Genomic DNA, 17,150 nt, shown 5'->3' with positions numbered 1-17,150 from the left:
ACTGTCAAACTCTCAGATGACTTGCTATAAAACACATTAGAGTTTAAAGAAAGCATAACATGGGAAAAAAACAGTGCTCCTTAGGGTCATGAATACAGTTCCTACAAGGGATATAAAATAAAGGTAAATATTAATATAAACAAACTACTTAAGAAATTATGATGAACAACATATAAAAATTATACTAATGAAATTTGTTATAGGAATAGATAACATCAGACTCAAATGTTTAGCATTTTTGATAGTATTTGTCTTTATTTTGGGCCAGACATTTTATATTTATTCTTTGTCATAGAGCCCTAAATTTGCTCTGGAAAACCATTCTCTCTCATTTTCTTTGCCATATGGCCTGGAGTAGTCCTCATTGGCCTACATTGACCAGAATCTCTCACAGTGACTAGTTCAGTGAAGGACTATAACTGAGTGGAATACAGTGAAATGTTAGGAAACACTGGGCTCAAGATTCTGAAAAGAAGGAAATTCCCTCTATCCTTCAGAAGTTACTGGGAGAGGTCATTTGGCTACCATCCCACATAATATGGCCTGAGGATGGTGAGTTCCATAGAACCCATGCAGCCATTTGCTGCCACAGGGAGATCCTGTTACTGTGTGGGTGTAACTACATAAAGTCTCAGTTAGGAGAGTCTGACATTTGTTCTGACAACAGAAGTCTGCAGAATTTGTCTACCAGGGAAAATGCCACATAGCCCCTGTTTTCTCATGGCTGAGCTGGGCATTTTCATATTCCTTGTAGTTATTTATGACATGACCCACTTTTTCCCCAGTACCTCCTTATTCTGCAGCACAGGAAACAATTTTTTGACCACAGATCTAAATTCATATTCCTTACTCAGTTTAACCAATAATAAAGGTATTAGTATAATCACCATATGTCTAATTCTTATGTCTATCTCTTAGCTGGTTCTAAATTAAGAGGAGAGCAAAGAATTGCTAAAAATGGATTCAAACACAACATTAATATCCTTATTTTACATATGAGAAAACTTGGTTTCAGAGAGGATGAACAATTTGCAAAGTCACTAAAAATCTACAGTATGTGGTAAAACTGGCAGTCCAACCCAGAGAACCTCTTATTAACTCTGAAGTCTACATTTTTTCAGTGTGTTCACATCCATGTATTTCTGTTCATTAAAAGTATGTACACTTCATTGACATTCTCTAACAGGATTATAAAAACCATATCTGTGGAGTGGAGGGCAGAAAAAGGAAAATGAACTCACATTTACTGTGTACTAAGCCATTCATTCACATTATGTACTTAACCCTCACATCCATCTCCAGGAACTTGCAGCAGTTAAATAGGAAGCAGGTACCCAAAGCTCACATCTATATACTAAGTTGCTCTTGAAGGCCAAAAATATTGGTCTTCAGCTATAAGAATTCTGTTAAAAGTAGAGTGTTTACTAACGTGGGTTTATCTGCTTAATTCACACACTTACTGAAAAGTTCTTTTCAATGGCACAGAACACAACATCCACACATAGGAACACCCCCGTCCGGCCCACACCAGCACTGCAGTGAACAATGATGGGTCCTGTAAGGTGACTCTTCCTCACAAAACGAACATATTTGATAAAACCATCTACTGAGGCAGGAGTGCCATGGTCTGGCCAGTTGGTGAACTGCAACTGTTTTACAAAGTGACTCGTTCCTGTCTGTTTAGTAAGGAAGACAGAGGGAAAGAGAGTGAGAGAGAAGGAAGTGGGGGAGAGAGAAGAGAGATTTATCAACCTTTTATATTAGAATCTCATTTCAATTTCTAATATACCAGTAATAATGATAATAATGGCTATATGGTAACACAATAAAAAATATGAACACTAACAGGTAACACGAACATTTATGTTCTCAGTATTGTGCTAGGAACTTCACATGTATTATCTCCTAATTCTCACGTCAATCCTAGGAGGTGGCACTTTGTGCATTTCATTCTCATTTTACAGCTAAAAAGGTAAGGATTAGAGTGATTGAGAAATGTATGCTAGGTCAGGAGGCTCACATGTTTAGAGCTGGGATTGTCATTCAGGCCTCCTGAACCCAAATTGACTATCTTCCTTCTGCACCATGAGGCTTCAGAAAAAAAAACAAGAATCCATCTATCTTAGCTTAAGTATTATAATGCTAAATATAATTAAAACAGGTAAGTTCTATCAAGTTGCTTGACTGGGGGCACCAATCTTCTCTGGCAATGAGGATAGGGTGGTTCATGGCCATGTGAGTGGACTGTGGCCACCAATCTCATGCTGAGCCCCCTGGAAGTAGAGTCATAAAACTCTTCTCAAGGTTGACAGATAAAACATTTGGAGTTTACCCATCATTCCTTCCAAAGGGATCACACTTTTCCCACTTGAAGTCCTTATTTTATTTCACTGAGGACCCTTCTGGAAAAACTGAGGATGGATTTATCACTCTTCTGCTCCCCTCAATGCATCTTTTTTCCCTAAGTTTGAAATAGAAAACTCAAGTCTGAATCATTAGTACATTAAACTTAGTGATGAAAACAATACTTGAAAATCCTGTGAAGGCATGAAGTTTAGGATAACTCTCACCCTATCACATATTTCAGGGATTAAATCTCTCCTGCTACTGTTGACATTAAGAGTCTGCAAAAAGGTGGGCCTCACTTCACCACTTTCCTGACCCTATGCCATGAAGACAGAACCCCTGATGCAGATTCTCCAAACCTGAGTCACATGGTTCTGAAACTTGTGGGCCTCAGCCTGAAGGCTGCTGTCCTACACCCCTTTGCCAATACTCCATAAATGGACCCCAGAATTTGGGTCTTTGCAGAGAGATCATTCATCTGTTCCTCCCACCTGGCCTATATTCTCCAAGCATACTGTCCTGCTGCCATAGCATGTATCACATGGCATTTGGAATTGATGTGCTTGGTGTCTTCCTTCCACACTAGACTGTAGGCACTCTAAGAGCTGAGACTGTGTCTGTTTCATATCTTCAGCACCTGACATAATACCTGGTTAATAGGAAGGAATCATCAGGTATTAGGAAAATGTGGAATGAGGCAAATCCCCAGGTACACAGAGCAAGCACAGTGCCTAGCACATAGCCAGTAAGTTCTGTATCTATGTCAGCCATTATTATTCTTGACTCACATGCTCCTCAGTCTGGACTCTGACCCCCTCATACTCCTCAAGTTTATCTTTTCCCATCCTTTTCTACTCTAGCTCTTCAACTTCTCCTTTTGCACTCAAGTTCCCCATCCCACAGTAATCTCTTGGAAACCCTAGTCACCTCCCTAAATATTTCTTCCAGTTCCTTGCCTTGTCTCTCATAGGCACTTTACTCTCTGAGGGCCTCTTTGATCAAGGTTACCTGTTCTCCTTTGCCCAAGTACCACAGAGCACAGAGATTGGGTTATCTACTGCTTGCTGTCCACTCCTGTTTCCAGTGCACTATTTCTTCTCCTTAAATAAACTCCCTCTTCCTTCTGAGTTTTATACCTCTTAGCTTCATCTACTTACCCTTTCCATCTTTATTATTTGGAAAATTCTTAATTCAGATGTTACCTCCTCCAGCGAACCTTCCCCAAAACTCCAAATAATGCTAAGTACTTCCCTTCCAAGCCCCCAAACCTTCCATACAGATCTCAATATTACTACTAAGCACAGTTCCTTAGAAGGAATGATCGGTGAACATACCAAACTCTCCACTCAGTAAGCAGTAACAGTGCCTGGCACACTGATTAGCACAACTTAAGAATTCAAAACTATCTGTCTCACTAGGCAGAAGCAGCCAAAGTACCCCCTAGGATTAGGTAACTTCCAATACTTGCCCTCCTTGCCCCATCTCCCCTTTTCATTTTTTCCTCTCTCCAGACAGAGTTTGGTTAAGCACAAGTATAAGTGGTGGTGTCTTTGTTTCTGGTACCAGAGAGAATTAAAAATAAGTTATTTAAAAAGTATTCCCAATCTATATCTTATCGTACTCCTAATTTATCATCCTGACACATGTGCTCATATAATGAAATATGTATCTCATACTGCTTTTACAAAACTTACAGACTTCCTCACAACTTTAAGTATTCGAATGATGAAATATTGAAGTATCTGGTAGTTCTCCAGGAAGATTTGACAGTTTTTCAATTCCAAAGGCTTCTTATTGGAAATGGGCCAGTAACGGTGGCATTTGGTAATTCCATCTTCTATCTCTCTGGTTATCATGACAATAACATTAGAGTTATTTTCCAAAACCATTTGCCAAAAGTCATCTGTGGTATCTGGCAGTGGTCCTTGGGTAGCGATATAAAAATATTCTTCTCCAGAATTGGTTATTTTAATATAACTGGCATTAATGTAGTCCTTGTTTTCTCCAAGAGGAACACGTGTTGAATCATCTGTTACAAAAACAGAAACATACTTCCAGATTTCCTGAAAGCATTTCCTATATATAAATCCATTTGTGTCTTTGGCCAATAGAGGATGGCATTGGAGTTTCTTTCTAAAAGCATTATTTGAGTCCATGAATTTAAATTCCTCCCTCACCAAAACCTATTGGCATGATCTAAGAAATAAACAATTAGGAGAGTTTTCATTCTAATCAATTTGTACTAAACAGAGAAGGATTCCACCAGTATCCAAACACTTTGAGAGACTTCTGTTAGAAATGGCACAGGGAGGATTATGTCAAAGGAGGCACCTACTAGTTTGCAGCTAAGCACAGCAAAGAAGGAGCCCTCTGAAGGAGCAAATGAGTAACATTCTCCTACAAATCTGGAGTATCAAGGCCAAAGCCTTGGGAGGACGGGAGGAAAAATACCAACAACCAAGAACTGAGACAGCCGATCAAATACATATACTAGGATTAACAGAATTCTATCAATGCCACACACATACAAGGCAGCCATCTGTTATGTTGATCCTCAGCCTCCACCTGGTGAAGTGGCATATTAACCAAAGCAAAGATATGGGGAAAGGGTGCTATAAAGAGGATTTGCTCCAAGTAACAGGAGACACACCAAACATAAAGTGTTACAACAAATATGAGAGGGGGAAAATCCAGTTACCTGACTCACTAATAAACTCCATTGGCCCACTTGACTCACTAATAAACTCCACTGGCCTGGGTGCTCTTTCTTCACAGCACAGCAACATCTGGAGCTCTGGGTCTACCACTGTTCCCACACAGAGAGAGCAAATGACCTCAGAAAAAGAGAGACCTTCCTGCCATGTAGCTGTCACACCAGTAGCCTGTCCTTACTACACATGGACCACTTACCTATCAAATATGCTATGACCAAGATAATTGAAAAGGAGTTTACACAATATATGACAGAACCCTTCTCAAATTCCAACATAGCAAACACAAACCATCTGTTGTAAATATGAATAAATAGGAAGAACAACCACTAGATACATATAAAGATATACGGTACTTCACAAAAGAAGATCATTCTGCAGAATCATAGCAAATGTCTTCCTTTCTATAAAAGGAAATAATGCTTTAAAAACTCCTATTTATATTTCATATATAAAGAACTTATACAATTCAACACTAAATAAAGAAAAACAACAACAAAAAAACCCAAACAACTCAATTGAAAAATGGGCAAAGGACCTGCATAGACACTTCTCCAAAGAAGATATAGAGAGGACCCAGAGGTATATGAAAAAGTGCTCAATGTCACTAATCATCAGAGAAATACAAATTAAAATTACAATGACATGCCACCTCACACCTGTCAGAATGGCTACCATCAATAAATCAACAAACAAGTGTTGGTAAAGATGTGAAGAAAAGGGAACCATAGTGTACTGTTGGTAAAAATGCAGATTTGTGGAGCCACATGGGGAACAGTATGAAGTTTTCTGAATTTTTTTTAATGGAACTAGCTTTTGACCCAGTGATCCCACTTCTGGAAATATAACCTAAGAAACCCAAAACACTAATTTAAAAGAATATATGCACCCCTATGTTCATGCCACATTATTTACAATAATCAAGATCTGGAAGCAGCCCAAGTGCCCATCAGTAGATGAGTGGATAAAAAAACTATGATGCATTTACTCAATGGAACACTGCTCTGCCATAAAAAAGAAAACCTTACCTTTTATGATAGCACTGATGGACCTAAAGATTGTGAGTCCAAGTGAAATAAACATGTCAGAGAAAGAAAAATACCACATGATCTCACTTATATGTGGAAAATAATGAACAACATAAACTGATGGAAAAAATAGAAACAGAGGCATGGAACAGACTAACAGCTGTCAGAGGGGTGGGAGTTGGGGGACTTGAAGAAAGAAGGTGAAGGGATTAAGCAAAAACAAAACAAAACAAAACATACAGTGAGGTTTTTCCAGAAAGTTTACAGCCATGTAATATGAAAAATAGAGACATTTACTGAAGAAGATACAAGATAAAAACACATTGTAGAAAGGACAAGGATGCCTCAGTCCCCTTCAAAGTAGGCACCTTGGGACCTCACACAACTCTCCTAATCACCATCAGCTGCTGCTTTGTATTATCCTGAATCTCACTGAAAGTCTGAAATCTCTTCCCTTTCAAAGGTGATTTTAGTTTTGGGAAAAATCAGAAGTCTCAGGGCACCAAATCTGGTCTGTAGTGGGGCTGGGTCAACTGGGTGATTTGATGTTTTACCAAAAAACTCTGCAGAATATGTGATGCATGAGCAAGTGCGATGTTGTAATGAAGCTGCCAATCACCAGTTGCCCATAGCTGCAGACCTCTGAATCATCCAAATAGTTTCCATGGAGGAATGTTCAAGCTCAACGCAAAATTTGATGCAGATTGGTTGCTCTACTTGTTCAGTCATTTTGAATGTGACAGCCACGCAGTACACATGCTCACTCAACATTGTCTACCAACCCAAGTGAATAGTATAGTGAAGTCATCATTGTTCATGCATACATATTTCAGTCTGCTCTTGTTGGCTGCCAGATTGCATTGATATCATGCAAACCAAGAATGTGGATGAAAAGAGACTTTGATTTGGGTGATAGGTACACCATGCAGTATGCAGATGATGTTTTGTAAAGTTTTATGCTTAAAATCTATATGGTTTTGTGAACCAATGTCATCCCAATAAACTCAGTGAAAATAAATAAGAACTCCTATTTGTATTTTAAATGAAATCCAAGAGACTATTATGTTATCATTTAAAAGGATATCTGTTTATTTATATAAATATGCTACACTATTAAATTGTAAAGGAGGTAATAAGAGAATTCTAGTGAGACCTTTCATTATATATATAAATGATATATATACACAAATATATACATATACACACATGCATCAAATATAAAAATATAATAAACCAAAAACCTAGAAGCATTCATCAAAATGCTAATAGTGTCTATTTCATTATCTAATTTTTTATAGTAAATATGAACTACTTCATGATAGAAAAGCATTTTTTAATTTTCAAAATGGAGATTAAATCTGGGAAAATTAAATAATCCAAAATAATAAAAGCTTGTTTTCAGATAAAAAGCACAATTACTCAGTGGGAGATGTCAGCATCATGGTGGAGTAAGAAGACTCCATTGTTTCTCCTCTTAAAATGACAACTAAGACAATTACAACTCAACAAAGGATCCCCTGCTCAATACACAAAGATGTCTGAAAGATCCACCCATCAGAATGGAACTGGAGAGCCTTATGGTACATGAAATAAGCCATGCAGTGAAAGACAAATACTATATGGTCTCACCTTTAAGTGGAACCTAATCAACAAAACAAACAAGCAAGCAAAATATAACCAGAGACATTGAAATTAAGAACAATCTGACAGTAACCAGAGGGAAAGGTGGGAAGGGTTTTCTGGAACAACTATAAAGGACTCATGGATGAAACCAAGGGGGAGAATCAGGAAAGGGAGGTGAGGATGGCTGGAGTGGGGGACAGGGAGTGGGGGGTAAATGTAGAAAACTGTACTTGAACAACAATAAAACAATTTTAAAAAGAAAAAAAGAATATCTGAAGGTGGACAGATTGAAATGAGCAGCAGAGGTTGACAGGCAGAAGGATTAGGACAGTCACTGCAGATGCAGTTCACCAAGGCTCCAGTGAGGGCAGCAGTGGAGGAATCTGGCTGCAGTACTCGCATTTGAGCCTGGAAAGAAAGAGAGGCAAAGACAGTGGTTCCTGAGAAAAGGCATCTCCTTTCCCCTCTCCTCATTGCAGCAGAACCCCCACCCTACCCCCACCCCAGAGATGGCTGGGAAGCTTAAAACAATAGAGCAACTCTGACAGCCATTAATGCAAGAGAGGTAGAGACACACTTGCCTCCATAGCTTTACCCATCCTGACAGATCCCAGTAAATAAAGCTGAGAAGCCTTCTACAGGGCACTGGTGCCCACAGCTGTTACTGGCAGTAGGGTGGGGCTGCCTGAATTTCACTTTGCTTCCCTAAAAGAGCCAGGTAGAGATTACTGAGATGCCTTAAATTGTACATTGAGGCTGTGAAATCATGAACTTACCCCCATCCCTCCACCCTCCTCATCCTGGCAGAGATCAGTAGATGTTGGGGACCACCCTGCCTGGTCTCAGGAAGCTGTAACTCCCCCGTGACTTAGGCTGAGTGAGAGACCTCCAGACCAGGAGCCACTAAGGAGACAAAAACTTATTTCCCTGGCATGAACGCTGCCTGTTCTGTGCCTAACCTCCCAAGCTTGATCAGTTAGCCAGTGACAGGTAAGATTTCCCATGGAGGGAATTGTCTAAGACAGGCATGATCATGAGGAGGCCTCTAAGAAGAGACTCAGGGCTGTGGAAATGAAGGGGTGATGGCCATCAACCCCTGCCCCCTCGACTTTGTCAAAGCCTGAGTCCTTGTTCTTAGAAGTAAGAAATCCAAGTCTCCTGGCTGCCTTTGCCTCTGTTGACTCAGGCCTGTGGAAATAGCAGGGTCAGTACAGCCAAGACCAGAAACAGCGGACCCCCAGGGTAATCAGGCCTGGGACATAAAACATGCAAGATCCTGTGAGATCTGTTTGCTGGAGGCTGTTATTAAATTAGAATAGGGAGGCAGAAGCAGGAAACCAAAAATAGCCCTTTGAGCCATATGTTAAAACCCCAAACCTCTGCCCAGAATCACAGCGGGGATTCTGTCTGCACCTTTGTAAGTCACCTACTTCTTTTTATCTTTTCTGCCAGACTGTGAATCCACAAACTAAGTCTGTATTCTCAATAAAAATCTGCTTGGGAATGGATATGGGGTACTCTCCACTAGAGAGAGTGGCCATTCTGTCCCTATTTCCCCACAGGACCTGGTTGTCTCTGTGTATGGTATTTTCATGTTTTCAATGAGCATCTGCAGCAGAGGTGGATACTGCTGTCTGGTATCTGCCACAAGTATAGGCAGTGGAGATGCTTTCAGAAACACAGCAGGGGTAGACCATTAGTAAAATGGACGTAGTGCTGAGAGCTCATACAACCAGTTTTCTGCCACCTACCACATACCTCCACCACAGTGGTAGTGTCCCATAAACAAGGTGAGCTGGTTACACAAAGAACATCCAGCATCTCAGTGGATACACAGCATTTTTCTTAACCAAAGTGATATAGCTCCACCTCAGTCCCAGAGATGCAAATAGTGTGGGTAAGAGAAAACCAAACTTGTGCTAACACCATCTACTGAAAAACAAAAGAAAAAAGTAACCTATATCTTAACCTGCTGAATTGTTGAGAGCAAAACAGTATTGAAAGAAGAAAAAAGAGGTTGCTACCTCAAGTGCCCAGGCAGAGAAACAATCCATCAAATACCATGAATAACCAAGTTAACATGGAAGCACAGAAAGAAAATGAATTCTCCAGAAACCAGACTCAAAGTTATGGAAGACTGTCACTTAAATGACAAAATTTAAGACTGCAATTATGAAGACATTCAATGAGATAAAAGAGTACTTAGGAAAAAAGTTCAATGATTTCTGGAAGAAAATTAATAAACAAATGCAGTGCTTTACCAAAGAGACTGAAAATAAATTAAAAAATCTGGGGCTAAATAACTCAATAAATAAGATGAGGAATGCATCAGAAAGCATGCATTCTTTTTTACCTGGTTTGAAACAGCAAACCAGGTAAAAAAGAATTAGCTCAAAGGTAGAAACTTATATGACCCATGACTATCTGACTCCATTACAAAGAGCAACATAAACGTAATAGATATAGCAGAAGAAGAGAGGGAGTAGGAAACAAGAGCAAATAGCTATGCAAGTCAATGAGAACTTCCCAAACCTATGAAAAGAGCTGGATCCTGGAATCCAATAAGCTAACAGGAAACCTACTTATCTCAATGCAAAAGACCTTCTCCAAGACACATTATATTAAAACTATCAAAAGTTAGTGAAAAAGAATGTTCAAGGCAGCAAGGAGCAGGGAACAAGACTTTAACCTACAAAGGAAACCCCCTTAGATTATCATTAGCTTTTTCAGGAAAAACCTTACAAGCTAATAGACAGTGGAACTGAATATTTAAACAATTGAAAGAGGGAAACTACCAGCCAAATAGAATATATCCAGTAATATTATCCTTTAGACATGAAGGAGAAATAGACTTTCCCTAAAAAATAAGAGGTGAGGGATTTTACCACTACAAGACCTGCATTATAAGAAATTCTAGAAGAAAAAGATAAAAGTATACAAAACTTTCATATGACAGAGAGACCAAAGCAGAAAAATGCAACTTTTTTCATAATAGGGTATTAACTATAGCATGGAGGTTAAAGGGGAAAAAAGAAGTTTTTTAAAAAACTATAATTTTTGAAATTTGGAAACAAACACACAACAATGAAAAGGCTAATTTGTGACAACAAAATTATAAATGGGGAGGAGAAAAATAACTGAACTTGCACAGGTGAATACAAATGAAATGCAATCAAAATAAAAAGGACTATTTTATGTATGAAACATTTTTTACATAAGACTAATGGTAAACACAAAACCAAAATACTATTAGAAACTAAAAAAATATAGTAAAGTTGTAGGATACAAAATCAATATACAAAATCTATTGCATTCCTATATAGTAACAACAAAATATCAGAAAAAGAAACAAATAAAACAATCCCATTTACAACTGCAATACAAAAGATAAAATACCTAGTAATAAACTTAATAAAGGAGGTGAAGAACCTGTACACTGAAAACAAGAAGATATTGTTTAAAAATGAGGAAAATACAAGGTATGCCCATGAATTACAAGAATTAATATTTTTAAATGGCTATATTACTGAAAACAATATACAGACTTTCAATATACAATAGGGAAAGTCTTTTCAATAAATGATGTGGGGAAAACTGGAAAGCCACATGTAAAAGAATGAAACTAGACTGCTATCTGATACCACACACAAAAATTAACTCAAAATGGATTAAAGAGCTAAAACAATAGAATACATAGAAGAAAACATAGGCACTAAACTTATCCACCTGGGATTCAGAGGGTTTTTTGTGAACTTGACCCCAAAGGGAAGGGAAATTAAAAGAAAAATGAATGAGACTACATTAAACTAAAAAGCTTCTGCACAGCAAAAGAAACCATCATCAAAACAAAAAGGCAATCAACCAAATGGGAGGAGATATTTGCAAATGATATAGCTGATAAGGGGCTAATATTGAAAATACATAAAGAACTCATACAACTCTACAATAAAAGAGCAAACAATCTGATTAAAAAATGGGCAGAGGATATGAATACTTACTTTTCCCAGGAATAAATACAGATAGCCAACAAACATAGGAACAGATGCTCAATATCATTAGTTATAAGGGAGATGCACATCAAAACTGTAATGAGATACCACCTCGCACCTATTAGAATGTCTATTACCATTAAGACAAGGAATAACAAGTGTTGGAGAGGATGTGGAAAAAAGAGAACGCTTGCATGCTGCTAGTTGGAATGTAAATGTAAATTGGTGCAACTACTATAGAAAACAGTATGGAAATTCCTAAAAAAAAATTAATGATAGAACTATCATAAGACCCAACAATCCCTCTTCTGGGTACTACCTGAAAATTTTGAAAACACTTATTTATAAAGGCGTATATATATATCCTTATGTTCATTGCAGCATTACTCATAATAGCCAAGACATGGAAAAACCGAAGTATCTTTCAACGGATGACTGGATGTGGTACATATATGAGGTCTGCCCAGGAAAAGCCCAACCATAATATAATGTTGGGCTTTTAATATTATATAATTTAATGTTAATATAATGAGAATGATATGCACAACATCAATGCAAAGTGTCAGCTAAGGTCAGTGGACTGGAATGTGCATGCATGAGCAATGATCACTTCACTGTGCTAGTCTGTGGGGGTGGTTGATGCCATTGAGTGAGCATGTTTACTGTGTGGCTGTGGCATTCAAAATGACTGAATGAGTAGAACATCAAATCTGTATCAAGTTTGGCACTGAGCATGAACATTCCTCCACGGGAACTATTCAGATGATACAGAAGGCTGCAGCTATAGGCAACTGGTGATTTGCCTTGCTTGCACAATGTTTCTTGTGTCTTGTATCTTCTTCAATAAATGTCTCTATCATAGTACATGGCTGGATACCTTCTGGACAGACCTCGTATACAATGGTATATACTCAGTCATAAAAGGATGAAATATTACCATATTCAACAATATGGACAAATCTTGAGAGTATTATGCTAAGTGAAATAAGTCAGATGTAAAAGGACAAGAACCATGTAATATCACTAGTGTGGGATATAAAACAAAAAGCAATAAATGAATAAACAAAGCAAACTCAGGTGTAAAGAAGAGATTTGTTGGTTAGCAGATGGAAAGAGTGGTGGGAGGAGGGCAAATAGTGTAAAGTGGGTCAGATATATGGTGATGAAACAAGACTACACATCCAGTAATGAACACACATAGAGTACACAGATGTCATATTATGAAGTTGTATAACTGAAATTTATATAATGTTATTAATCAATGTTACCCTAATAAATTTAATAAAAATAAAATTTAAAAAACAGTCTAACTCAGTTAAAACCCTTAAAGTGAGAAGTGAACAGAAAAACAAATTAGTGATTTAGAAAACTAGCATAAGGAATTTTCCCATAACTTGGATAAAATTATTAAAAAAATAACAATAATGCCTAAAATGCAAGGAGGCAGAACATATAAAGGAAATATGTAAAATTAATTTCAGAAGAAAAGTATAAAACACACAGCAGGAAAGAAGTAACTCAAGTGATCATAGGAGAAAAGAAGGAATAGTAATATAGATAGTAAAAGAAGGAATTCACACCAGGTCCAAGCAGCATGGTATATACTCCGCATGAACTTCAATACAATCCTTTAAAATAAATACATAAATAAAAACTTCAATATAATCCTTTGAAGAAGGCATATTATTATTCATGCTTTTCAGATGAGGAGCCTTTCACTCAAAGTGGCTAAGTAATTTGTTTCATATTACACAATAATTCTCCTAGATTCCACAGTCCACAGATAATTCCATGATTTGCTTCCCTTCAAGTAAGACTCAAACTTGCAGATGGAAAGGCCTTACCTAACGTCAGATGACATTAATGAAGAGAGCCACTAAAACCTTGAGACTAGCAGAGCATAAAGTTAGAGAAAGAAAGCAAAAACTGTGCTAGTGGATCACTGGAGGTAAAATAGAGTTATGCTACTCACATTTCCAGTCTTGGATTCCTGAAACCTGGCTGTGGCAGAAATTGTACCATATCTTGGACACCAATTTGAAGTATACTCATATACAACTTCCTAGAGAACATTTCCTCAGGCCTGTGAGGCACAGCCACCTAGCTGGCACTATAACTGAGTCTTCAAAAGGCCATTCAACCATTATATCAGGCCAGCTGCTTCAGGATGATGAGGAATATGGTAATCCTAGTGAATTGTATGAGCATGAGCCCATTGCCACAAATCATTTGCCTCAAAGTGAGTTTCCTGTGCTGTGTGGGATACCATAACAGTGGATAAAGCATTCTTTGGGGTTGTTTGGGGGTTGTTGTTGTTGTTGTTTTGCCCATTCAGAGAGGTCTAGCCACGTACCTCTTCCCCAGACCTCCTTGTAACCAATTTTTCAATTACGTTCCTGCTTCTGTAGGTCCATGGATGATAGATTTGGTGGAAGCATTATATCCAAGGAAGGCAAATCTATATTCAGTATGTATTCTAGTATGAATAAATCACTGTTCCTTCTATGACAGAAACAGTCCATTGTAACCAAGCTGCCATCAGAATGCTGGCTGTGACCTCAGAAAATGCTGCCCTACTGGGGCCTCGGTGTAGGTCTTTGCTGCTGGCAGATTGGGTACTCAGCAGCGGCCACAGCAAGGTCAGTCTTGGTGAGCGAAAGTCAATGCTGCTGATCCCATGCATAACCTCTATTCCTGCTAGCATGTCTATTTTTTTCCTGGGTCCCTGGGCACTGGCAGGAATGGCCAGGAACGAGGCTGACTGATATCCACAGAATAGGCTATGATCACTTACTACAATCCTTTATATAAAGCACCCTTCAGTGAATATTCTCATGGTACATAAATATCTTTATGTTTTGGGTTATTTTTTGTTGTTTGTTTGTTTTATGCCCAGAGAGGTCTAGCCACATACCTCTTCCCCAGACCTCCTTGTAACCAATTTTTCAATTACGTTCCTTCCAAATCCCTAACCATCCAGCTAAGCCATTGGCTGGAGTCCATGAATTGCTACAGATTTAACCTCTGGTCATCTCTCCTTTATTCAAAGTAAAAAGAATACCAAGTACACTGCTTAAAGTCCTACCAACTTGGAGGATTTCCCTTCATCACTGTCCTTCAGGGATGTCCCACAAAAGGGGCCATTGTGCGCTACTGTCTACTTCCAGGTGATGCCTCCATAACATGTAGAATCATCTGTGAATGAAGACCCAGTTTTCTCTCCAGTTAAATGATCATTAGGAATGCCTCATGAGGCCATAGATAGAGGCTAGGCCAAAGAAGGTGATATAGCAAGAGAGGGACCATGGGCATTCAGCTGCTTTTTGTAACTTCCATGTACCTTCATGGCTTGCTCAAGCCCAACCTTCTATATACCACTTCCACTAGAGGATGGATTACTGCTATGCAAGCATACCTTTCTGGCATGATGGCCCATGGGTAAGTGTTCAGTACTTACTAAGACCCAGTAGTAAGTAAAAAGCTGTTTTTCAAAAGAAAAGTAGTTCTAAGCAGATATTGGTAGGGCTTTGCTCCAAAATCCCTTGGGTCTGAGCTGCAGGGGCTGCATATAGAAGCTGGCAAAGGCTCCAAACATTATCCCTACCTTCCACTCACATTGCATCTGCTGGATTATATGGCTCATGTGGCAGAGAAGCTTGCACATGGACCTGTTGCAGGGCCTTCTGTTATTCTGAGCTCCCCTCAGAACAGTAGCTCTTAGAGTCTGTTAGTATATGAGCCAGTATATCACACCCAAATGAGGAATATGTTGCCTCCAAAGTCCAAAGAGGTCCACCAGAAATTGTGCCTCTTTTGGCTATAGGAGGGGTCAGAGACAACTTCTTATCCTTCACCTTAGAAGAGATTATTTTGGCATGCCCCTCATACCTTTGTATCTCTAGATATTTCACCAAAGTACAAGGCCACTGAATTTTTGTTGGATTCATTTCCCACTCTCTGATATACAAAGGTCTTACCAGTTAGTCTAAAAGTACATGCATGTGCTACATAAAGACATTTCAGTCAACAATGAACCACATATTTGACAAAGATCTCATAAGATTATAATGAAGCCAAAAAATTCCTATTACCCAGTAACATCATAGCAGTCCCTGGTAACATTGCAGCATAACACGTTACTCATGTTTGTGATGATGCTGGTGTTAACCAACCTACTGTGCTGCCATACATATAAAATACCACACACCATATTTTTACTGTACCTTTACAATGTTTAGGTACACTATCATTTACCATTGTGTTACAATTGCCTACAGTATTCAGTATAGGTTGGTAGCCTGGAAGCAATAGGCTATACCATATAGCCTAGGTATGTAGTAGGCTATATCATCTCATTTATTGTGTAAGTGTACTCTGAGATGTTTGCACAGTAATGAAATTTCCTAGTAACACATTTCTAAGAACATATCCCTGTCATTAAGCAACACATGACTGTAGTTACTTGCTATTCTTGCTCTCTAGGTTCAGTCAGCATAATGTCATCAATATAATAGACCAATGTGATGTCTTAAGTAAGAGAAAGGTAATCAAAATTCCTCTGAACTATGACATAGAGTTGAAAAGTTGATATACCCAAGGTAGGCTTCTGGTAGTATTTACTAACTGGGATGGAGAAAAAGCATTTGCCCAGTCCATAGGTACATACCAAGTACCAAGGAATGTGTATGCAATCACGTCTGGTACAGTAGCTGTGATTAGAATTGCTGTCTGCTTAAGCTTAAAATAATCTGCCATCATTCTCCAAGATCCACCTGGTTTCTAAACAGGTCAAATAGGTGAGTTGAATAGAAATGTCATGGGAACCACTACCCCTGCATCTTTAAGTCCTTGATGGTGTTACTAACCTTTCTGCACTCTTCTTAGGAATGCAGTATTTCTTTTAGCTTACTATTTTCCTTGCTGGAAGCATATATAGTAGCTTCCAGTTGGTCTTTTCCACTATAATATCCCTCATTCTGCAGGTTAAGGAACTAAAGTGGGGATCCTTAAAACTGCTAAGTATTTCTATTCCAATTATCCATTCCCCACTGGGGAAATAACTATAATGGTCCAGCACTTACTGGATCCACTGTAAAATGGACCTAAGATAAAATTTCATTGATACTCTGACCTCCATTAGCACCACTCTAATTGGTAGGACACAGTGATGTTTTTGGTCTCCTGGAATTAGTGTCAGATTAGTGCCAGTGTCAGCAGCATTGACAAAGAAGACTCTCCAGAGTTTAAGGTTTGCTGTGCTCATCTTCATCGGGATCTTCCCATATGTTTCTATTCCAAACTTCAGGATCTCATACCTTCTCCATTGGTACCATAATTTTAACAGGAAACACCCTATAAGATTACAAATTCCCTTTGCATTGTAATTCAGCTATTTGCAAGATGAGTCTCTGGGTGTGATTTTCAGCAGTCCCACCTCCATGGCTACAAGACAT

General features: G+C 38.6%; 1 protein-coding gene across 1 annotated transcript in view; it reads right to left on the bottom strand.

Moving 5' to 3' along the window:
- PTPN20 (protein tyrosine phosphatase non-receptor type 20) overlaps nucleotides 1-17,150 on the bottom strand; it is a 178,348-nt gene that overhangs the window by 11,105 nt on the left and 150,093 nt on the right. Inside the window, exons 9-10 of the mRNA XM_045842425.1 lie at nucleotides 4,041-4,375; nucleotides 1,461-1,676 (exon numbers count right to left, since the gene is read on the bottom strand). Of these exons, the coding sequence (XP_045698381.1) occupies nucleotides 1,461-1,676; nucleotides 4,041-4,375 (551 nt within the window). The remainder of the gene's footprint in view (nucleotides 1-1,460; nucleotides 1,677-4,040; nucleotides 4,376-17,150) is intronic.

Source organism: Phyllostomus hastatus, unplaced genomic scaffold (genome assembly GCF_019186645.2).
Source record: "Phyllostomus hastatus isolate PE091 unplaced genomic scaffold, TTU_PhHast_1.1 phas_contig_38, whole genome shotgun sequence".
Lineage (NCBI taxonomy): Eukaryota > Metazoa > Chordata > Mammalia > Chiroptera > Phyllostomidae > Phyllostomus > Phyllostomus hastatus.
The sequence above is the reverse complement of the archived record's forward strand: the minus strand, read 5'-3'. Positions and strand labels throughout refer to the sequence as shown.